The sequence below is a fragment of the Lacerta agilis genome, chromosome 2 (assembly GCF_009819535.1).
Source record: "Lacerta agilis isolate rLacAgi1 chromosome 2, rLacAgi1.pri, whole genome shotgun sequence".
Classification (NCBI taxonomy): domain Eukaryota; kingdom Metazoa; phylum Chordata; class Lepidosauria; order Squamata; family Lacertidae; genus Lacerta; species Lacerta agilis.
Window position 1 is genome coordinate 82,363,839 of NC_046313.1, and position 24,699 is coordinate 82,388,537.

Genomic DNA, 24,699 nt, shown 5'->3' on the forward strand with positions numbered 1-24,699 from the left:
CAACCCACTCTCCTGCCAGACAATGATGGCAAGGAAATAAAAGTGTAGTGCCGCTTATTTCAAAGGGCAAATAGTGATGATGATTATGATGATGAATCAAAATACAATAAAACAATCACAGCAATTAAACATTAACGGGGAAGCAGCAGCAGAGCAGATAAAATATTAATATTGTTAAAGATAAGAACAAAGTTGTTTTATTCATTTATGCTGCTTTAAATGTAGTCTTTTGTTTTTGCAAGCTGCCTTGAACTATATGAGGAAAAGTGGGGTATAAGCATTTCAGATATAGATATATATATTTAAAGCGTGAACTGGATCAGTTACCTAACAATCTTTGGGATCATTTATGTGGGAATCAGTATTGTGCACAGTGGTTGCGGGAGACTTTTGTCTTGATAATTATTGGCTCAGAGTGTGAAGTTTCATTTTGACTCAGCCAAAACCTCAGTCAAAACCTGTGCAACACGTTCTTGCCAATCTCCCACAAATCTTCCTTACTAAGGAAGGCAGGCCTGCGTTTCCTGAAGCAGAAATGCGCCTCTCTCTTACATGTGAGTTTCTTTTGTCAGTGCAGGCACCTGAAGGGTTAAATAATCTCCCCCCCCCCCTTACTCCACACCCAATTCAGAAGTAACTCATTTCCAAAAGGAGCCAGGGCAGAGAAATGCAAATAAGTGTTTCGGACAGCTGCAGGCTGTATGCCTTCCTGAGATGCCAGTGCCCCAAATGAGACATGTCAGAGTACAAATTGAAAATGCCAATTTCACTTACCCTGCCACGCTGCTCGTCACAGCTAAATCCTTCTCTGCCGCCCCCTCCCCCCACACTTCCCACTTACCTAACGATGGGTGCTTCTCCTAAATGTAAATCTGCCTGACTTCTTGGGTTATTTCTGCAGTTGGTTTCTTCAGCCAATCTTAGTGGGACACAGCTACAAAGGAATGGGAGGGGAAAACGTACACAGAAACTCTTCCCTCATCCATATTATCTGAATGTCAGTTATCTTCTAGTGATCCATATTTAACTCCCGTACTGTGTAAAGGCCTTATTGATGTGAGCTGTACTCCCATTTATCTGAACTTCTGATTATTTTGGCGCTGCCCAGCCCATTTGTATAAATTCTTTTTCTGGAATTTGTGTGAAGTTGCTTGGAATGTAGTGGGTATACGTTTATCTAGGTACAGATGTAAATATAAACAGTGAGCAGCAGATTACTTTTTTAGAACAGAACATTTCGCCTCCTGCCTTCCTCAATCGCCCAGCTGTGAATCAAAGCATGCCACAACCAAGGCGGCAGCTAAAGAACACTGAAGATGAAATATTCAGAAGTGCGGTGTTTGCTGTAACTGAGTGATGTCTGGTGTTATCCTCCAGGTTGAGGCCATGCAGCATTAAAATGTCAAGTCCACTGGGCCAGAATTTTTCCTCTTGTTGCCAGTGTTCTTGGATTGGGTGGCATCACCATTGCAATAATGGATAAATCAGTGAGGGTGTGTGGCTATCTGAATGGAAGTGTTTTCCAATTGGTTGTTGCATCCCCCCCCCCACAAGATTGGCTGTGTAAAATCCTAAAGCATTTGTGTGCATCAGTTGCTATTTTTAAGATGGAAAATAAGAGGGGAGGGACTCCGGGTGTTTGAAATGAGGTTCATTCCAGGCCCAATGTGCTTCGGAACAAATCCTTCCTTGGGGGCACATTTTTAGCAGTGTTTTGCAGTAGTAAGAGTCCTCATGCATTTGGTGGAAATTGCTTATAAAGCTGTGCCCCTGAGCAAAGCTTTCTTCCCAAACATGTCAGTCCTGAAATAAATCATATTTCAAACTCCCGGAGAGTCTCCTATACGTATATGTGTACATACACAAACACATAATTTTCTTCTAGAGGGGCTTCCCCAGTTTAACGGCTGGTTTTCTTCAGTTGTCATTTCACCTATGTACTGAACATGGAATCCTGGACATTCACAGACAATGATGTAAATTAAATTGATGGACCTGGGAGTGAACTTTTTGTTTGATATACTAAGTCATAGTATATCATGGTTATAGCCAGTCATGGTGCTCATGAAGTAACTGTCTCCAGGAGATAAAACACAGGTAATGCTGGGTTGCATCCAACGTTAGGCATACTCAGATCTAACCCTTAAAATGAACAAACATTAGGTCTACAAATTTCTATGGGTCAATCTTAATAGAGCTTAGCTGGATACATCCTAGTACATTTGAATCCTTCCACGATCCAGAGCAAATTTGTCTGAAGTGCAGTTTGACGCTTTGAAAACCACCTCTCTGGGTGTACATGCACACAATTCAAGGAGTTGGGGAAGGAAGGGCTCAGTTTGTTTAGAACATTAAACGAACAGAAGGCTTTTGCATAGATCTTGGAATAACATTGATGGCTTGTGCAAAAGCATCATTTTGAAGATGCCCTTGTGTGAGCAGAAGTTTTGCTCAGTTGTGTCATCAGTCCATTTTTTTAATGCTAAAGTTACATTTTAAAAAAACTGAAAAATAATAATTACCTTTAAAAAATGTAAAGTGCTCTTTCATGCATATTATTGTGAGCATTCTAGGTTGACTTAACTTTTGTTTTTATAGTAGTTTTGAAATGTTTTTGTAAGTCAAAACTTAGGGAAATGACTAGTAATACATATAAACCACCACCATCTGCCTTGGGAGTTTTTATTGAAGGATGGTATAAAAGCATATTAAATAAATTAGTTCCTGAATTAGCTTGGCTGATACGCTTATTTTCTCCTTCAAAATTATTGTGCAGGATAGCCTGTCATGTTCAACACTTTAGGGCAGCTGAATTTTACTGATTAGACCATACTTATATACAGTGAATGTCTTACTATATAAAGTATCGCCTATGTTGCACTCTGAAATTGAAGAAGCATGATGTAAACATATAATCTGTAAAGTAGTTATGCCCTACTGTTTGTAATGGGATTATTTTGGGATTGGTTGTCCTATGAGAAACACCCTGGTCTTTTCTCAGGAGCTCGGCCTTTCTCTGGTGTGTTTCTTACACTGGTTCTGTACTTTCACGTGAACCAAAACGTGAATCAAAAACGCAAAGCCAGAGTCCCTTCTGTTTCTTTGCACTTATCACTGAATTAAGCACAAAATAGGCTTTGAAGGAAGCTGAGGCGTGGAAGCTCCTACCTTCATTGATTGGCAGGAGGATGTGGAGAGAGGGTGCTTGGGGGCACGGATATGTGGGGAGGGGAGGGGACCATACGCACTGCTTTCATCTTTCTCTTCTCTGTGTCCTCATCAAGGCAGATTCAGTGCCATGGGCTGAGGGTAGGTGGGTGGGGTGGGGTGGAGTGGGTGGGGGGAAGCATCCGAGGTACAGGGAGAGCTTATTCTCCAGTGTCCATAGCTCCCTAACAAACTCCAGCAAGCCATGAATCTTTCATTTAATCTCTCCTGACACGCCTGTCATTTTCTCCGGAGAGAAGCGGAGAATCTCTCGCCGAAGGAGGTCATTAGCTGTCAGGGAAGGTTCCGACTGCCTTCCTGTCTCTGTATCGATTAAGCCTCCACATGTGCACAGGCATTGTGGAGGGAATATTGATGGGGCTGCCAGAAGTTTGGCTTGGGCTAGAGATTGGGTGTATCTTTTCACTGGGTGGGAGGGACAAGGGGTCGTGGGGATGCTTGATGAAGATATAATCCCAAATTTGTCTGCCTCTACAACCCTGCCCTTGCAGAGCTATTGTCCGCCTTAGGCTCTTGCTTTTTCGTTTTCTGTGTGGGAACTTAATTTCCCTATATCCTAGGAAAGGCAGAATCTAATATTGCCAGCTCTGGAGAGCAGAGAGAGATAATAGAATCATAGAATCATAGAGTTGGAAGAGACCCCAAGGGCCATCCAGTCCAACCCCCTGCCAAGCAGGAAACACCATCAAAGCATTCCTGACAGATGACTCCAGCTGCTGCTTAGTTTGAGATATCACTGTCACTCAGTTTGTACAGTTCACCAGAAAATCCTCCTCCTTTCATTGGAGGAGCAGTTTCAACAGGAACACTGAATGTTAATCAGAATCAAATGATGAGCATGTTTCGTTTTTATTATATATCACCATAGTGACAATATTGTACAAGGGCTGTAAACTATTGGAGGGGCTCTGCAAGCCACTTAGTCCACAGTGAGTGTATGCTGGCAGTGCTTTTTTTTAAAGTACAAATTCTTCACCCAGGTAACATAATTCCTGTGCCAAGAGAAGCTGGAGTCTGTAATGCAAATAAATTATGCACATGACGTGACTTCAAATAGATTTGTGTGTTTCCCACCAGTGATTTTGTTTCTGCAAGCTATAGGAGAGGCAGAAGAGCTATACGAAAGCATATCCAAACTCTCAGGATATTGTCTGTGCAAGTAAGAAGATTTGCAGGGGGAGGGTCTTGAGGTGCATTGGAGTCCAGACTCCAATTCCTTTCCCTCAGAAAATGCCTTCCATCTGGCAGAATTCTAGGAAGCAGCTGGTAACTGGAAATATAAGTGCTGCTTTTGGAGAGAGGGAGGCCCCTGGATATTGGAGACTTTGCATTTGACCAGAGTGTCTTCCTTGTGACATGTCATCATCCCTGTCAACCACAGAGCCAGATGGGTACACTTAGAACGAGCCAGAAGAATGCAAAGCTCCCCTGTGGTCTGGTTCCTGATTGATATCTGTTTCTTTCTGTCTGAGGGTTCCTAATGGACTCTTTTCTCTTGTGTTTCCTCTGGCAGTATTCCTATGAAGGGAATGGCATCAGTGACCTCCCGGTGAACCTTTCCGTGGTATGGAATGGGAACTTCATCATTGACAATCCCCAGAACATCCAGGGTAAGCTGATGAAGTGGGGTGGGGTGGAGCACCCTTAGCAAGATACAGCAGGAGTTCCCTGCATGAACCGCTTCTGCATTCCACTTCTGAGCCATCCAACTCAGGGCCAGATTGACACCAGTGCATCCCTACAGGTGTAAAATCAAATATTATGCTAGCCTGAGCAAACAAGCTTTCTAACACAGAGCAAAGTTAGAAGTAGTGGTCTGGGGATTACTGGTTTCTCTCCTGCCCATCAAAGCGCCTTGACCCTCCAAACGCGGTGTACTTGCTCCGAAACATTTTCTCTGTAGTGTGCTGTCCTTATAAACATGGCCAGCTATTCAATACCTCGTTTGAGACTTAAATGCATGTTCACTTCCTAGTTATAAAATGAAATCACTTTGAAGGCTGCTTTACGATCCTGGCTCCCACTGCAAGGAACTTAGGACATGGTAGTTAGGCACAGTTCTGTAATGGGCAAAGATGATTTAACACACACACACACACACACCGCAAATAAATTCACAACACTCTCACAAAATTGCAAACCTCAGAGTTATTTGGGGAAGCCATGACAATTATGCCAGTTCAAACCACTTGAAATTTGTGACCCTGGTTGTGGCTTTCAGCTGAGATCCTAGTGCAGGGAAAGGCAATATTGTGCCCTTCATATGTTGGTGGACTGCAATTCCCAGCATCCCCAGCCACCATAGTCATAGGTTGGGGATGATGAGAGTTGTAGTCCAGCAGCATGTGGAGGGCACCACTGGGTTACCCCTTCATTAGTGGATAGGCATCATAAACAAATCCCTTGCTGGCTATATTCAGTAGTGAAAGCTGAAAACTATATAGGCAGTGAATACTGTCAAAACTGGCCTGATACGACAGAGCATATGGAAAGTGGTAGACCCTGATGTCCTTTAGTAAGCATTGTCAACAATTACCCATCAGAGGGGGAATCTCTGTAGCAGTTCTGTCCCCACCCAACTTCTTTTTGAATGTAAGCAGGGATTTGTGTTTTTTTCTTGCAGCTCACCTGTACAAGTGCTCAGCTCTGCGCGAAAGCTGTGGGCTGTGCCTCAAGGCAGATCCACGCTTTGAGTGTGGCTGGTGCGTGTCAGAAAAGCGATGTTCTCTGCGCCAACATTGCCCAGCCTTTGAGAGCAGCTGGATGCATGCCAGCAATGGCAATAGCCGCTGTGCAGACCCCAAAATCATTAAGGTATGCTTGTGAAGGGTAAGCAGAGGGGAGGTTTTGCTTCTTCTCCTTTATCCTCAGTGCTGAATGGGAAATCGCCTATGGTGGAGGGTACATGGTGGTGGGCAGTTCTGGAGTATTTTAAGGTGTGGCTGGCCTAGGCTACCAGCGTATGCAGTGTTCTTGTAGCGTATGCTGCTACTGGCAGATGAGTTCTCCTGTCACTTTCTTTGTTCAGACACCCAAAACTGGTGCAAAGCCTCTTCTTTCCACCAACCAGTGAGTGCTCAATGAACAGTAACGAGCAGAATTAGTGCCTCCTGTGATATGCCGCTGATGGGATGATGCAGAGGTGATTGTAATGGAGAATCAGAGGAATGTGGCTCAGTGGACAGAGTTGGATAGAGCTATCCTGTCTTCTGTTCCTAACCCCAATTCACATTTCCCCCACTTCCAGATTCTCCGTGTTCTCCTCCATCTATAGCAGGGATAGGGAAACCGTGGCCCTCCAGGCATTGCTGGGATTAAAACTCATCGTGGTCGGTAGTCCAACAGCATCTGAAGGTCACTGTTTGGCCATTCTTGATCTATAGAAGCATGGTTGTTCTGGAATCTGTTACTGTGGCTTAGGTTTTCGATGTCAACGTTTTGCTCTTAATGGGTATTGTTATATGTGTTGTGAAAATCAGGCAAAGTGTACGCTTTTAAATAAGACATAAATAGGATGGAGATGGATAATATCAGGTGATACTTGTGACCTGTGCAATTTCATTGGCCAGGGCTGGTGAAGACAGGAGTTCCAAAAAGGGCTGGATTCAGATTCACTGCATTATGAGAGGGCTTTGTTTCCAGGCCTGATGATACATATTGAAATTGTGCTTAGAATGACTTTCTGTCGACATACTACAACAGGCAGAGTAGTAGGAGTATATATATTTTTGGCTTGCATGCCACTTTCTTTCTCTCCTGTGTTGACAGTGAATGTTTGATTCCCATTCTGGCCTGTTTCACAGGATTCCTAGCAAATAGGATTCTGGAAGAAGATGGGGTTTGGTGTGTCGTGGATTCCACACACACACACACCCCGGTTGTGTCACAGTTTTTAGCCACCCTTCTTTTCACTTCCTTAAGACTGGTTGTTTATCATCCCTCTTCTCTGACAGCTGCTATGACCTTCATTTAATAAGATTGTGTATATTAATGTTAACATGTTGGTTGGGCCAGGCTCCAAGTGCATTAGCAGGGATTGGCAGGTAATTCTATTTGATGTGTTCTATTTACCCATATACTGCAAGCCAGGCAGGCCTTGGTGGTGTTAATTACCAGAGTCTTAGCACAGTATCTCATCTATTTGGGTTTCAGTGTCTTATCTGTTGAAGGCTGGAAATTAGAGTGGAGCCTCTTGCACTCCCCAAAGCTAGTTGCTTCTTATTGCTGATTGGCATTGTGGGGCCCTGCGCTGCGTTTGCCAAGGCCTTCACTCTTTGGAAGCCCCCAGCCCACCACAAAAACTGATGGGAGAGAGCCTGCCTAATTAGTGTCTGCGTCTTCTATAAAAAGAAGTAATGACTCTAACACTGGAGATGGGAGGTGGGGGAATGACAGGGGAGTCTTAACGTCTCAAATCACGCAAGTTATATTACAGATTTCCAATGGAATAGTACTTAGCATTTATACAGTGCTTTAGGGTGCTCAGGATGTTTCAAATACAATGGCCAAATACTATTTATTTTATTATATTTTTATACCGCTTTTCAGACAATCTCTTCCAAAGCAGCTCTCATCAATTAAAGAGAGAGGGAAAAGAGAGAGAGAGAGAGAGAGATGGGGAGCCTGACATCAGGCTTCCAAGCTATCTATCGATCTATCTATCTATCGATCTATCTATCTATGAAGGAACACAAAGAAAGGGGAGGTGGAGGGAAAAGGTAGAGCAAGGGATATCATTTTGACAATACTACAGCAAGGTGGTGAGTTGTAAATAGGCATTTATTTGATTGTGGGTTGTGTTCATGAGATGACTCATAAACTAAATTCTCCAGGTGGCAAGCAGAGATTGAAAACACAATAAAACCACACTACAATAAAAACCCACAGTAAGATTAAGAGACATAAAAGCAAAGTACAAAACCAGCACAATAAAATGCCACAGACAGCACAGAACTAAAACAGCCATCAGATGCATGCGCTAAAGCCACCATATGCCACAGGACTTAAAAGTCTGATCTTAAAAGACCTGGGAGAATAGAAAAGTCTTAGCCTGGTGCTGAAAAGGCAGCATGTCGGTGCCCGGCAAGCTACCCTAGGGAGAGTTTTCCTTAGTCAAGGGCTGCCATCAGAAAGTCCCTCCTTTGTTTCTACCCTCCAGGCTTCACATTGAGAAGCTACACAGCATAACCAGAGAGAACATAGGCATTGTGACTAGTAGCAATTGACAGCCTTGTCCTCCATGAATGTGTCAGAGCCTCTTTTAAAGCCACCCAAGTTGGTGGCCATTACTGCTTCCTGAGGGAACACATTCCGTAGTTTGCACTGTGTGAAGAACTGCATCTCTTCCTGGGTCACGAGCTCCTTTTAGACAAGTGTATGATACTAGAATCCTAAATCTTGATTTAAGATATTCACACTGACTCCTGATTGCAAGGTATGAAGCTGTCAAGAACCAATTCTGACTGAACCCTGTTATGTGAAGTGTGGGGTTGTCATGAAGAGGTTTGCGAACCTAAAACCATTATGTAGTGTCAAGGCTACTAAATGGTGTTGATAACGCACATCTTGTTTACCTGCCAATTTTTGAGCACTTGCCAGCATTAGGTTTTAATGATACTCTCTGCATCATTAAATAATTAAAATTAAATTAAGAACTTGTCACACTAATTGTAAGCCCCGTGTAGGCAAATCAAGTAGTTTGCATGCATGCATTCCAAGTTTGGGGACTTAACGTTGGTGCTTTTTCAAACTGTTGCTCTGGTTGAAGCCTTGAAGGCCATGCAGCCTTCATAGGTACTCCTCCAGGCAATTAATGATGACTTCCTGGTGCGTTCTAGATGTTGTTGGGCTCCAGCTCCCATCAGCCCTGACCAGTGTAGCCAATAGTAATGGGAGTTGGAGCTAAACAGTACCAGAAGGGTGCCACGTTGGCTACCCTTGCAATAAGGTCAGCTTCAGTGCAGTGGAATGATGGGCACAGCATGCACAAAGAATATAGAATATATAACCATTTCTCCTGGAAAATGTTAAACTGTATGGATCATTAGTCTGGAACAGGTGGAGAACTTTTTGCTTGGCACTCGGATTCCTTCTATTCCAAGGGTTGCAGAAGAGCACCATTTGAGTTAAGACTAGAGCCATTGGATGTCCTACTGAAATAATTTATCAGCTTGCATTTTGCTTTCACTGTCTCTGTAGCACTGTTACTGTGCAGAAGGCTTTACAATGTTCTTATCTCCTCAGAATGATAATACTATGCCAAATAAATGAATTTAGCCTTAATTTTATGGTGGCGAGTCAGTACTCCATGTACTGTTCGATCTTCCAGACTTGTCTTTTATCAGCCTGGCATGATGCTATGTTCCAGAATCAAGCTCAAATGTGTAGTGCCTTTCTTTCTTAACACAGCTTGGGAAACAAACCCATCATGCTAAGTAGCCGTGCTACTGATATCCGTATCGCTTCACTTTTGAAAGCCTGATCTCAGAGACTCCTAATAGATTGAAGTTTTGCTGCTGCACAAGAAGATGGAAGGTAGCTTCTGTATGCTTTCAGAGCTCCTGCCCCACCTCTGCAATCTCCTTGCTTTCCAGTTTTAAGTGGTACATTCTCAGCTAGAATGTATGCATTCAGGCACAGAAGGGCCATTCTGAAATGAAATGATCAAATGGCCAAACCGGTTAGTTGATGATTCATTATTTCATCTTTTGGGCACTGATATATCTTGTGTCCACTTCATTTGGCAGATCTGAAGGGTTTGTGCTTTGAAACCAATTAGCAAAAGAGGGCTGTTGTTTGTCAGGGATGGAGCTGGGGTGGGAGACTGCCTGCTTCTGTGTCTCTGTGTGTGAGTGTTTAAGGGGAGATGGTTCAAGAAAGAGCCAGATTTCACTGCCAGCTCTGGCTCCCAAGTGCCTTGTTTAGCCGCGACCTCCCCACACAGTGTGTCAAGCAGTGTCAACTTTTTCCCAGAGTTGCTGCTCCCCAAACGTGTGGCCCTTGTCAGTTTTGCTGCAGTGGAGGGGAAATCTAACATACCACGGCAGCCTTTAACACTAATTTAACAATACCAAACAAACAGCCACGGCTCACCAAGTATCCCAGAGGAGCCCAATTTAGGAAAGAATGACTTGGGTTGCCTGCTGCAGCAGCTGCCTTAATGAGTTCTGATCCAGGACTTTAGCAGATGATTGGATTGAATTTAGGCGAGCAGCAAACCCCCAAAGCTCAAATCGGTTTGACTGTTGTATAAATTCTGAGGCATAGCATGTGATTGCCCTAGGCCTGCTTGTAAGTTAACTCGTGGAGCAGACTGCAAGTCAGGGAACGGAGAAGGGAGCCAGGGTTTGTGGGCTTTGGATAGCTAATCCAAGTTGGCTTTGGGCATGCTACAACCTCTTTGTGCCTTGGCTGCTGGTAATTCTCCAGCGTAGCCTCCTTTTGCAGCTTTGTTAATGAGACTTAGATGGTGATTGTGAGGCAAGAGTCGGAGAATGAAAAATAAAGTGTTACGTTTTAATGACTCATGTTGATGTCTTGGTCAGGTATGTTGAACTTTACATATGCACTGCCCCCCTGGGGCTGGAGGAAATAGCTCTCTGTTGGTTTGCTACTTCCCCTCTACCAGGTCTTGTCTGCTCCAAATGATGGCCCCTATTGTAGCATGAAAGGCGAGGAGTGTCTGAGGACCTGTGATTCTGAGAGTGCAGGCCTCTCACAAATCTTGCCTGTCTTTAGGGGCGGCTACTGGGAGGAGGGTAGTGTTGCAGAGGCTGAGATCTCCCCAGCTAGAAAAGAGATGCATCATACATGAGCAGCCTTTTGCCATCTAATTATTGTAGCACACTCTGCATGCTGCTACCCTCCTTGACAAATATTCAGAAGAGGTGCCTGATACACAGTGATATAGCATGGGGACTGGAGGACTGCTATGTATTTTCACTCAGGTCTGTGGCCCTGTTGTTAGACAAGTTAAGGCTGTCTGCCTGAAGCAGCATAGTTTGGGGGTAACATTAAAAGGCAGCCATTCCTGCCCCCACCCCCAGCTATTTTATTAATATATTTTACCACCATCAGTAGTGGTGGCAGAGTTGCCATTTGGATTATCGGCCTCAGGCATGAATTTTTTTGGGGGGGGGGCTGTTTCTCGTTACGTTTATGTTTCAAGATCTCCATTATTGCCTTACTAGTTATCCAGCAACAATAGAAGATACTGGCTTAGAACTAAGAAGTTTGGCCCCACACATGCCTTAGAAATCTCTTTCCCATCTTATGACACATCTTTACTGTTAAAATCAACACAGTCTGTGCCTTCCTAACAATGCAGTCTGTGCAAGAGCGTGTAGTGAGGTAACTTTGTGGCTGCCTCATAATTATAGAAATCCCTGCTCCTGGAGGTTTGCCAGAGCCTGTGCATTATCTGTAGATAATATGAGGCTTTTCTGTTGGAAGCAGCAATGGGAGGCCTGTAGTGGCTTTGTCTTGATGGTATTTTGATGCCTTCGGTCTATTTTTAAACATGAGATCCTTTCTGAACATTTGGAAGCTGGCAGGATGCAGATTTAAACAAATAATGGGGATGTGTTCTCTTGCATGGTTGCTACCTCCCACCAGCTTAGAAAGTTTAGGCTGTATGCAGAGCCAGCAGGAACAATGGGACCAGTAGCTTTAATGTTGACTGGTCAGGTAAGCAATCTGCAGTTGGTTTTGCTGGGCCTATTTCAGTGCATCAACAGTGACTATGCTGAGGCTTCTTTCTCCTGGAGCCCACTTCCCTTGGCTTGGGGTTGCCAGTGACCCAGCACAGAGCTTTCCCCACCTGCATGCCCATTAATCGTCTTATCACTTGCAGGTGTGTGCTGAGCACCAGGGGGCCAGCAAAATGTGGTGTAAAATTGCCCATAATTGCCTTGTTAGTGGCAATGGTGGGCCCGTGCCACACTGCTCATCCGTCATCATGCAGTGTGTGTCAAGCCACACCTGTCCGCTTTATTGGGAATCATCTTAACAAATGAGGCATATCGTGCTCACTGGGGCTCCCCTCCCTCCCCAGCTGGTGCTATCAGAAACTTCACATGCTGGGATACACCAGAGTTGGTAGGGGAAGAGAGAATCCACTTTACAGGGGTTAATTGGTGCCTCCCTTGGTGGGGAGAGTTCTGGAGAGATTACTTTCCCTCCGCTAACTCACAGTATGAAAGAAAAATAGCCTCTCTGCAAGTGTCCACTGCCCTTGCCAAGGATATGCAGAATGCCAAAAAAAGAGGGTGGGGCGTTCTGTGCCATTCTGAAGATGGTCCGTTGTTGAAACCATGAGCGAGCCATCCTACGGGAGAAAACTTTTACTATTTCCATTTTCATGTCACCATAACTACAGAGTAGCATTGTAATCAGTACTTCTGTGAGCCAGAGGGAATCAACAGCTTACAGACATCAGCCATTGTGATACCTTGGATCCACCTGCTTGAATATTAGCAGAATCAACAGTCCAGCCATTCCAAACGTGTGGTTTAGGTGTCCTGAAGCTTATTCACAGGGGGATAGATGCATGGGTGTTATTTTCTTTTTTGCTGTGCTCTAGCACAATGAAACTCCCGGTGCTTTTCAGAAATGCAAAATGTATTTTTGCCGTGTGCACGGCCCAGATGCCTTCTCTCCAGTTGCTGTGGTTGGAAGGGAATGACTGGGACACGGTCCTTCAGGGCAAAGCTGAAATATTGCACTGGTTGTCCTTAATACTACCAAAGTTCTAACCACCATGCAGGTGGTGAATAGTTGGTGTAAAACAATACCTGGTTTGTGTGACAGAGAAGAGGATGTTGTTTCAACAGGTTGAGGTGGGAAAGGTGGATTATTATCACTGCTTGGAAGACAGCAACCTATTCAGAACACCTGTCTGGGTTTTAAGCATTTGCTGTCTTAATTTTAGTTTACCTGATTACATGTTTATTTTGTAGCCTGCATGGAGCTGTAGATATTTAAATAAGCCCTAGATATATAAATGTTGGGTGGGCTGCTGAGTTGTTACGGCATGCAAGCAAACTGTTGACAATGGCCTAATGAATCCAATAACAATCTGGTTTGTTTCTTCCTAGCTGACACCTGAAACAGGCCCCCGGCAGGGCGGTACTCGCTTAACCATCACTGGAGAGAACCTGGGCTTGAAGTTTGAGGATGTACGCTTGGGTGTGTGGGTTGGCAAAGTGACATGCATGCCCATCGAGAGCGAATACATCAGCGCTGAGCAGTGAGTAACCTCCAAAAGAGGGGTGGCAATGAAGGGATGGGCTGTGGGAATATCTCAGTAGTATATTGGTCCTCTGGTTTGCTGGACCAAGATAAAAGCCAAAGCTTTTGCTAAAGAAAAGCTTTTGCTAAAGATGCTGCTTAGGGTTGATGAGGTCATATCTGTTTCCTATCCAGTCTAGTTTCAGGCTTAGTTTCGGGATCAAAACAGCATTGGTGGATTATCTGTGCCAGAAACTAGTTGGGGAGTTTATCCTATTGGTTCTACAGCATTTGATACTATGGAGAATTCCTGGGATGCTTGGCTGGCATAGGCACTGGGAACATCATTTTATGGTGGAAGAAGTTCAGAAGGTAGTCTTGGGGGATGTGTTGCTCAGCCTCTTGGTTGTTGGCTTGTGGCTCTTTTTTATCCCCTCCTTTAAAAAAAAAAGTCTACATGAAGCTGTAAGGGTATGGCCTCATCTATACATTGATGATACCTAGCTCTATCTCTCCTTTTCATTAATGTGATGAAGTGGTGGAAATTTTGAACCATCGTCTGGATGCAGTGAAGGACTTGATGGGGACTAACAAGGGCTCAGTCCACATAAGACAGAGGTGCAATTGGTCAGTAGAGAAGCTAATTCAGGACTGAGAGTCCAAACAGTCTGGGGTGGGGTTGCACTGCCAGCACATCGTGGGATGTGAAGGACAAGTGTGGTCTAGTCAATAAGAGTTGAACTGGGACTGGGTTCAGCTCCCTGCTTATTTATGAAGCTCACCGGGTAACCATAGGAGTAACTATCTCTTGTCCTAACCTCCCCACATGGGGAAGTTACAATAATAAATAGGATGACAAGTGAATGAACGCCTCTCTTGAGTTGTTTGGAGAAAAAAGATGGACGAAAGAGTGGCTAGAAAGAACTAATGAATTTTGCTAGATAGCTTCTGTATTTGGTTGCACAAAATACTGGCAAAATGTCATTTTATGAGGACGATTCATCTGACTTCATTAGTGTCAGGGATCTGCCCTCTGCGGCCAGGCAAGGTCGTGGTGGGTACAGGCAGCCCCAGCCACTCCTATCTAGTGATATGTCTCCCAGCGGTTCGGCCAGCACCCCCCCGGGGAGGAGGAGTTATCCTCAGGCAGCCAGGTGGAGTGCGGGCTCCAGGATGTTGCTCAGAGACCCAGCACCGTCCGGCAGACCTGCTCTGGGGGGGAAACGCCACTTCCATTGCCTGAGCTGCGCAGAGGGGTCAAGAGACCGGGGAGGCGGCACTTTAGAGTGCCAAAATTCCTATGTTGGTCGTAGCAGAAAGCAGGCACTTCTGGATTCTTCGAGCAACTAGGCAGTCATGTTTTTAGGTAGCTCCGCACTGTAAATAGTTTTACACAATAAAACTGTTAAAAGACAAGACGGACTTTGTCGTTACTCATGAGCAACCCCCTTGCGGACCTGACAATTAGTAAGAAATATTTGGTGAATGGGACCACATGACTGACTGGAAGAGTCAGTCTTCCAGTCTTTCACAGGCTTTCTTAAAGCTATGGTTTTAACTTTCTATCCTTAGTGGTGATGGGTTCTTTACAGAGTTAGCATTAGCTAAAAGTCCCGCTCTGGATATTCTGATTGTATTTTCTGGCTTCTTAGCAAAGTCCTCAATGTGTGTTGGGAGATCTGCACTATCTAAAGCTGATCAATTCTGGCTAGCCAGCTGGAAGCAATAACTTCCTTTTCTCTGTATATCCTTCTTTGTTCTACTGTCTTAACAACTCAGACTATTCCAATTTAAAAACATGTATAAATTTACAGAGCAAGTTCAAAAAGCAAGAGGATTTAATAAGAGAAATCAATTTATGAACATGTGGGTGCCTTTCCTTTCATATGCAGATAGCAGTGATTTCAAATACGTGTGCTGGAAATGTGTAGGATTTTTTTTTTGCATTGTTTAATTTATGGACGGTGCATTAACACACACAACTGGAATAGGAGTAAGGGAGGAGGGAAAACGGGTTCTTTTCTGTTTCTCTTTGTATTTTGTTAAATTTTAATTGATTTCCTGCTGAGTTGAGTGTTACAGCACTCGTAATATTTTATATATTTTGCAGTTTTGATATGCCTATTGTTCAAAAGTCAATTTGATATGTGCTGAGAAATCACTTCCTGAAATTGTGAAATGGCATTTAATTAAAAAGCAACAGCAACAGCCCAAGAAAATGTGACGACAAGTGCTTGTCCTTACTATAAATTAGAGCAGAAATAACTGGCTTCTTGGCCTGAGCAGGTAGCCTGAGTACTGTAGGCCAGCTCTGCTGAGACATTGCGTACATGTTACACAATCACTTACTGTGCCTTCCCTAGGATCGTCTGTGAGATTGGAGAAGCCAGCCCTAGCAAAATCCAAGAGGCCCCTGTGGAAGTTTGTGTCAGGGACTGCTCCCCCAGCTACAAGGCTATATCTCCCAAAAGCTTCACCTTTGTGGTAAGGATGTATTCTTCTGTATCACCTTTTCTTACTTTGCATCCCACTTCCTTCCTATAATTAGTTTTATTTATCTAAATTTTGCAAGGCCACCTATGCGTTTGACTATCTGACCCACTTTTTATTATCAAGAGGTGTCCAGTAGAATGAAAGAATCTATTGTGGCCCCGTGGTGCGCAAAATGGCTGAGGTCAGAGGAATTTCCCCAGCATTTCCCTTGCAGCATTCACTTTTATTGTTCCTGGGCACCAAGGACACCTTCTGAACTCTGTGAACTTGCTGTGTTTCCCTTTGACAGACTCCCACTTTCTCGCAAGTGTCACCAGCTCGGGGACCTGTCTCTGGGGGCACCTGGATCAGCATAAAAGGGAAGCACCTTGATGCAGGAAGTGACATCACCGTAACCATTGGAGGGCAACAGTGCGCCTTTCCAAGGTGAGCCTCTCATGGGCTTGGGTGGAAACCGTTGTGGAGTGGAGTGCTCCAAATGCGCTGAGCGACGTGAACGAAGGGGATGCAAGGATGTGTGTGTGAGAGAGTATGTATTCTAAAATAAGGTATCACTCTTAAGGAGCCAAGCAAAAACTCCCGTGTAACTCTTTTCAAGGCTCTTTTTTTAAAAAATAATAATATTTTGGGGTTAAAAAGACCGAAGACTGTTGAATTTCTTTTCCCTCTAAAAAGCACAAATCCCTGAGCCATGAAGTGGATAATTTTTAGATTAGGGATGATAATGGAGCGGCTCTTTAAATATTTTCGTGCAGTAATTACTGGTTATCAGCTCTAATCGCTGCTGTTTGCAGCAGCCGCACGATGGGGAACGCTCCAGAGTTGCACTGGCTCTGCCGGCTGCCTTTGCTTTATTTTTCTTTTTGTGTTAACTGATAATTTTAGCATCACTTCCCTGAGTCAGGGAGAAATGGGGTACCACATGTAGAGGGTGGCACTTCATTCCTTTATTCCTTTGTGTCAGATGTGAACAGTTGGACTGATCCATGGCCTGGGAGCAAGGTTGGATTCTTTCAGAGCAAGCCCCATTAGGTTCTCTTCCACATTTTATTCATATATGAGCTCATGGCTATGCCAACATGGGATTTGCATTGATGCAATCAATAGCTCAGCTGTCCTTGGGCACTCCTCAGCTCCTCCTAGAATTTACAGGAAATGCTGTGTCATAACCTTTAGGTAGACTTATTTTACCCTTTTGTAGATTAGCAGTCTCCCCTTCAGCTGAGCAGCTTTGGGAATCTGATATACAGTTTGTGGCCCATGGTGCTTGTGGTGATAAGGCATTGGTGCACTACACATATCTGTTTAATGGGTGGCGCTGTGGTCTAAACCACTGAGCCTAGGGCCTGCCGATCGGAAGGTCGGCGGTTCGAATCCCCGCGACAGGGTAAGCTCCTGTTGTTCAGTCCCAGCTCCTGCCAACCTAGCAGTTCGAAAGCACACCAAAAAGTGCAAGTAGATAAATAGGTACTGCTCCGGTGGGAAGGTAAACGGCATTTCCGTGTGCTGCTCTGGTTTCGCCAGAAGCAGCTTAGTCATGCTAGCCACATGACCCGGAAAAACTGTCTGTGGACAAACGTCGGCTCCCTCGGCCAGTAAAGCGAGATGAGCGCCACAACCCCAGAGTCGTCTGCGACTGGGCTTAACTGCCAGGGTTCCTTTACCTTCACCTTTAGTGTTGGTAGAGAGATCAAAAAGTTTGACACAGATTCCCAGGGAGAGTATCCAGAAAGTTTGTTGCCGAGATTGTGGCATGGCATGGCAGCAGGAAGAGTATTTGTTGGCCCTTCCTATAGCTAAAGATGTTGATTTTGTTTCCCTCTTTCTCTGTGTCCTACAGGAGAAATGCTGTTGAAATCCGGTGCAGGACACCACCTGGCCAAAGCTCTGGAGAGTCTCCCATCCTCATCCATATAAACCGGGCTATACTTAGCAGCCCTGAGGTGGCATATTTCTATACTGATGACCCCACCATTCAGAAGATAGACCCCGAATGGAGCATCAACAGGTAGCACTGAAGGGAATGGATTTGCAGGATAAAAATAAAGAAAAGAATGTGCATATTAGGAATATCAGTGGTTGTTCATCCATTTATTAGTAGCTTTGCTGTACTTTGGAAAGCTTTGCGTTTTGCTAAGTCACTCTGCCAGAATTCAGGATGATTTCCTTCAGAACCCCACTTCCCAGAAGCCACTGCAAGAGGTGTGATGTGACGTGCATAGCACCATATGTGCTAGCCTGTCAGCAGAGAATAAAACGCTGTTCTCATGTTCATTCTCAGTGTCTAGCAATAACAATAATAATTCTATTATTTTATTATTTTTATTGTTTTATTATTTATACCCCGCCCATCTGGCTGGGTTTCCCCAGCCACACTGGGCAGGTAGCAGTCTCTAACAGAGGTTATTGCCAACATTAAGCCAGTTAAATCACATCCCTGCAAATGACACTTTGCCTGTACTAAATTGACAACAATGGGGGGGCGCTTCTTTGCCTTGCAGTGCTTCTCTTGAGTCACACATAAGAACTGCGTCTGCTGGCAAGTTTTGTACAGCTCCTGAAGCAGCAGACCTTTGATTCTGATGCTGACTTTCTTCCATAGTAGAAATACAAAATGTAACAACCATAAGAGCTATATCAGCAATTACTTGTTATTTGCAGTGTATACTTCAGTGATCTAAGGCCCAGGATCAAAAGAGTCAAAGCAGGGCCCAGGAAATTTTCCTCTGCAACTGGGTGCCATGTGGAAGTCCAAAATGAAAACTGGAAGGAGCACGACTGTTTCAGAATGGAATTTGCTATCGGCTAATGCCACTGATGTGTGTTTGAAAATGTGTATTATGGTTATTTTAAAGAGGTTCTAGTTGTATAGGAAGGGAAGAAAGTAAGCTCTGGTTCAATAGGTTAGGCCAGTGCAGGAGATGTGTTTTCTATGACATAAAGTAGTAGACCAGTGCTGCCTGACAACACTTGCTAATTGTATATTTTTCCTCTGTTTTGGTGATTTTGATTAAAATCTGTGTGTTGCTCTATGTGGCAAGTGATGACATCTGTGTGCAAAGCAAAGTTAGATGTGATGTAAGAAGATCTGTGATGTCAAGAGGTTCTCTTTATTTTCAAGGTTAAAGGAACTATGATGGTGACGGATTAGATTGGTGCCATGGTGCTTGGAAGTAGGGGTAACATTGCAGCATTTCACCTAGGGAGAAAAATAAACTTTTTTTGGTGGGGAGGGGTGTCAATTTGAAAAAAATACATGTGAAGAAAGGGTCAGCCCCCACCTCCAGGCGAGTGCCTTGACTCCATTTCAAGGGTCTCTGTAGCTGCTTTTTTCTCAAAACAGCTGTAAGATCTTATTATGGATCTCCCAATGCCATGTCCCTTTGAAATGGTCCTCAGAAACATTAGCCTTAAAAAACAGCCTTCATTGTCACCTTTGTAGAATTGGAAGGGACCCAAAAGAAGTACAGCTGATAGACTGAAAAGTGCATCTCTTGTAGTCCTGGCTGTTCTGAACATGAATGCAGAAGTGGTAGTCTGGGATAGAAGATGCTGGTAGTCCTGGTATTCTTTTAGACTGGCTTAAGATCTAAGTGTGCCAGTAGGGCTTCTTGGTTGCGTGCACCCTGGAGATGAGTGGAACCCGGAAAGCTTTCTCATTTTCACCAGTTGCTCTGTAAAATTAATCTTGTAGTTTGATTTCCCCCAGCCTGAACATAAGGTAAGAGAGACCACGCAGCTTTTAAAATAACAGAGTAGAAGTGACACCCTTGTTTGGTTCATGCTGCTTGTGCCCACCCCACTGCTGTTTTTGTCTAACCCTGACTTTTGCTTGCTTTCTAGTGGTGGTACACTGTTGACTGTGACAGGCACCAATCTGGCCACTATCAAAGAACCCAGGATCCGAGCCAAGTATGGCTCTGCCGAGAGTGAGAATGTAAGTTAATCTTTGACTTAAGGGAGTAATTTTTAAAAGGAATTAGAAGTCACATGGCAGCCACACCAATTATTTTGTCCAGATGTGATGTTAGACTCCAAGTCCCATCAGACCCAACCAGCATAGCCAATGGCCAGGGATGATGGGAGTTGTGGTCTAGCCGCATCTGGTGGCCACATGTTCCCCATCCCTGGCATAGATGGAGAATGCCAAAGTGCCTTCAGTCTGAACCTCCTACCTAAGCCAGCACTTCGCGCCACATATTATTATGCTGCTATCTCAATGAAGGGGAAAGGTATAGACATCTTATTGGGAAATAACTACACTTGAACTTGCTGTTCAAGTTTTGTGTGTGTGTGTATGTGTATGTGTTGAGTCAGATGAAACCAATGAAAGGCAGTGGATTAAATCTAGTGGCTTTTTCCTTTCTAGAACTGCACAGTCTTCAACGACACTACCATGGTGTGCTATGCTCCCTCCATTGACAACCCAGTCCGCAGTCCTCCAGAGCTTGGTGATCGCCCAGATGAAATTGGTTTTGTCATGGATAATGTCCAGGCCTTGCTGATCATCAACAAAACCAGCTTTGTCTATTACCCAGACCCTGTGTTTGAGTCTCTCCCCTCTGGAATGCTGGAGCTCAAGCCAAGCTCCCCACTCATCCTCAAGGTAATGCTACCCGCGGCCCCATTATTGTAGCTATGCATAAGCTATCCCGCCTAGCATAACTAGGGTCCTTACTTCTGCCCCATTCTTGGCATAATTGGATGATTTCCCTTCCCCACCCACTCACACCTTTCTGCTGACCCCTAGCCTTCATTGCCAATACAGCATGGAAGAGAAACCAGATGGAGTAGAAGGAACTAGTTTTCTACTCACAAATGTGGTCTTCACAACCTATCTTTGTTTGGTGTTAAATGAGCTGCACTGAAAAAAATACACAATCTATACATTTGTTTGGAAGGAGAGACTTGACAGTCCCTACAGCAGAAGCACTACCAAATTCTGGTAGTTTGCTCCAATATTACAGGGAGAAGAAAACTATATTATAGGAAGAGTCATAAAGCTATAGAATGGGAAACAGGAGGTCCTAGTTATAATTCTTTTCTCTTATAATACTTATGAGCCTTGCTGGTCTGCTCTCTTCAACGTAAAATTGTCTTGAGCACACTTGTCACAAATTCTTGGATCTGTTGAGTGGTGTTTCTTTTCATTAAGCTAAGAAATCCTTACACTAATGGTGTGCTACAGTAGGCTTCACACCTTGTTCCTGCAAGACTGTAGAGAGGAGAAAAATTGATTGTCTTACAGTGGAAAAGGCAGGGAAAGTGATACAAATGTTAGCAAATATTCTCCCTCCTATTGAGCATTTTGTCACCCATTGGTCACTTCTGTTCAACTAAGTATAGTTTGAGGCTGCTTTTGGACCACTTTTTAAGCTACATAATGTGGATTGAGATGTTGCTCCTTTTGCCCCCTGATCTAGAGAACAGAACTGAATGAAAAGATGTCTCTCCTTGTGGTTTAGAAGGCTGAGAATCTACTGGTAAACCCAGTGTTATTTTTGTTTCTTTTTAAAGGGCCGCAACCTGCTTCCTCCAGCACCTGGAAATTCCCGGCTAAACTACACGGTGCTAATTGGCGACACTCCCTGTGTTCTTACAGTTTCTGAGACCCAGCTTCTCTGCGAGTCACCCAATCTCACAGGACAGCACAAAGTGACGGTAAAGCGGACCAGGCGTGGCCTTTGTTTCTCCTCTGTCTTGCTTTGACAGCCTTGTACTATGCATTGGGTGCTCATTATTTTTACTCCTGGAAGAGCCCCATGCAGTCTGGGTTGCAAAGAATGTGGAACACATCCCGCTTTTTAATATTTTCACTTTCTCCTACCTATTCCTAAATCCAGATTCTGCTGTTGGGAAATCTGTTCTCTGTCAGCAGCCGCTCAATATGCATCCAGTTTCCATACACCAAACCAACCTTGTAAATACACCCACAAAGGTTGCTAGCCTGAAAAGAAAGTTTACTAGCCTGCTGGGGGTTGGCAGAGGAGAGCCAGTCCCTCCTGCAGCAGCTTCCCTGGCAGCCCATTTAGTTTCTTTATTGAGCCCAAAAGAGGGATGGAACACTCCATCCTTCCTCTGCCGGAACGGAACACTTACCTGCCTGCAATTCCATATCACTTTGCACATGGCTTGTGCATAAATACAAGGTCACGCCAGACTATATTATGCATGCTATTAATGCAATTTTGATGTGATTAATTTGAGTGTCTGTAATCTCTCTGTTTGAGGCAGCATCAGAGTAGGAAATCTTGGCAGACCGGAGGAAAGAAATCCAGATTTGGGGATTTGGAGTGGATGATGATTTTTTGGATCTTAGTGTTTGGTGTTCTGCCGGAGGGACTTCAAAGATCTAGAAGGCTTCAATTCATATAAAAACCTTTCTGTGGTCCCTTTGTGCCACATTTCTGATTCCTTCATGAGTTAATCTGTAACAAAGCTCTTAATGCTGCTCTTGGGTGTCAGTTGAGCCAATTGTGCAGGGTTCAGATGGATGTACAAATTCCAGTGGTTTCTGTTGCATTATAGAGCTTGGGTCTGGATGGTATAGTTGTGACTGGAGTGCATGGATCAGTGCTCTCTTTCTCCGCTCTCCTGTGTTCCCTTTTCATGAATAGACTTCTCTGAGCCCTCTTTTCCACCATTTCACAAACGGTGTTCATCATCATGAGCTAGCAAACATGCCAGCTTTTACTTAGCGCTTACTGCTGTTACTTCCACTAAACATTAGCACCATTGCTAGTGAACAAGGAGCAAGGGCATGTTTTGCCTGTGTGCCACTGTTCTTGAAAAATTCATTTTTACCCTTCAGCTGGGCCTCTGTCTTTCTTTCGGTGGAGGTAAAGTAAGCCCATGATCATGTATTTTGGATTGTTCTGAATACCACCATTTGGTAGCCAAGCCCAAAACCAAAAGTCCTGTTGGCATGCATTTTGGCTTGTCTGCTGATGAAACTCAGTGTGTGATGATTGATAATATTGTCATTTATCCATTTTAGATCCCTAAGTAGTAGCAGTTGCCAGGACATTGTCCTGTCCGCCTCTGTTTAGTTCCATCCTTATTTCAGACATTGTGGAACAGTAGATTGCAATGTTTAGCTGCTGATATTGTGAGGTTTAGCTGCTAACAATTGCTGTGTTTAGCTGGTGAGTTATCATGATGTTGAAAATCAGATGTCACCTAGCCATTACACACATTGTGATTTGCGATACATTGCCAGCTCAGATATTATGAAACAATTATCACGATGTGAATGTCAAACCGGTGTTGGACAATATATTGATATATCACCCAGTTCCACAACACTCCCTGTCCAGCACCCCGCCCTCATATTTTGGATGCCTCCAACTAACTGTCATGATTATTTGCTTATTTATTTCCATTGACTTTAGAAGGGGAGAGTTAAAAAACACACCTTAAATTCAATTTTTGTGACTTCTGGTGTGAACTGACCTCCTGAACTCATGTGCCGACTGGGGCATAAAATGTCCTCTGGATTTCACACTTGTCTGAATTTTGCGATGTAGTTCTTGATTCAAGAAATGGACTGAAGTGCGGTTAAAAATATGTATGTTGGGGGTAAAATGCATTTATAAATGCATACACTTGAGATATAATATATGTTTAAATATGTACTTCGATATAAAATGCACATTTGAATTTCCATTTTTTTAAAAAAACAGAAGCAGGACAAAATGGACTCATGAATGGGTTAAGCAGGATTAGTTGCACGTTAGACTGCAGCAAAGCAATTCTGACTCACTCGGGGGCTCAGTGTGGCCTTGGGTGTTTGAAAGGGACCCAAAATGTTTCTTCCTCCAGGCACCTCATCCATCAGGGAATGCACTTTGCATCCCATCTGTTATTACAACGCTTTGTGAATGAGATATCAAACTTGCTGCCTGCTCAGCAACATACCAGCCTGTTCCTGCATACCATCAAATCCCTTTCCAATTCTTTGAACAGGCACTGTGAGACTTAACCCTGCGCTGCTTGGCCATTGTCCTTCTCCACTTAGGCATTTGCTTCCCTCTGATGGCTGCAGTCAGTGCTACCTAGAAGGTGCTTGGGATGTGGGTAGCTAGGCAGGAGTAACCATTACCATGAGTGTACTGAGTGGCAGAGAGGCCCCCCCTGCCCTGTTGCTTGCTCAACAATCAGTGAACTACCCATTGTGGCAATTGTCTCCTTATTAATATTAAAATTTCTGCAGCTCAGAAGTTGGCAGCTATTCACTTACCTCATGATTACAAGGTGGTAGCAGTAGGCACCAGCTTGAAATACTTAAGGCCTTGGTAACATTTTCAGTGCAAGTAGCTTGCTATTAAACCGTTTTCAGGGGTAGCGGGCAATGGGCAAAACGTTCCCGTTCCTTCCCGTTCCTGGAAGACCTCATCTATGCTGGATTCTCTGTATATGCTGGCAGAGAACCACATCTAAGAATCTCTTCTCATTTGACATTTTATACTTGCGTTCTGACGCCTGAATATGAGACGCATACTGTTTCCCTTGGTTCTGAATGGTGCATGTTTTAAAATTAATTTATTGAAAAGCAGTTTAAATTGCCATTTGCTGTAACACTGTTGAGAGCTTGCACAGGCCATGTGCCCTCTGAGCCCCTGTGTAGGAATTGGATCTTGAAGCTTGAGGGAACTGCTTCCTTGGCAGCTTTTCTCGGCGTGGTCCATGGGCACCATTGGGAGGATGGAAGGGGATACAAATTCAGAAAGTAAGAAGGACAGCTTTCCTCCT

General features: G+C 44.1%; 1 protein-coding gene across 1 annotated transcript in view; it reads left to right on the plus strand.

Moving 5' to 3' along the window:
- Positions 1 to 24,699, plus strand: part of PLXNA1 (plexin A1) — a 283,818-nt gene that overhangs the window by 208,313 nt on the left and 50,806 nt on the right. Inside the window, 9 exon segments of the mRNA XM_033141063.1 lie at positions 4,742 to 4,838; positions 5,852 to 6,042; positions 13,323 to 13,474; positions 15,819 to 15,939; positions 16,238 to 16,374; positions 17,789 to 17,956; positions 19,792 to 19,885; positions 20,318 to 20,554; positions 21,466 to 21,609. Of these exon segments, the coding sequence (XP_032996954.1) occupies positions 4,742 to 4,838; positions 5,852 to 6,042; positions 13,323 to 13,474; positions 15,819 to 15,939; positions 16,238 to 16,374; positions 17,789 to 17,956; positions 19,792 to 19,885; positions 20,318 to 20,554; positions 21,466 to 21,609 (1,341 nt within the window).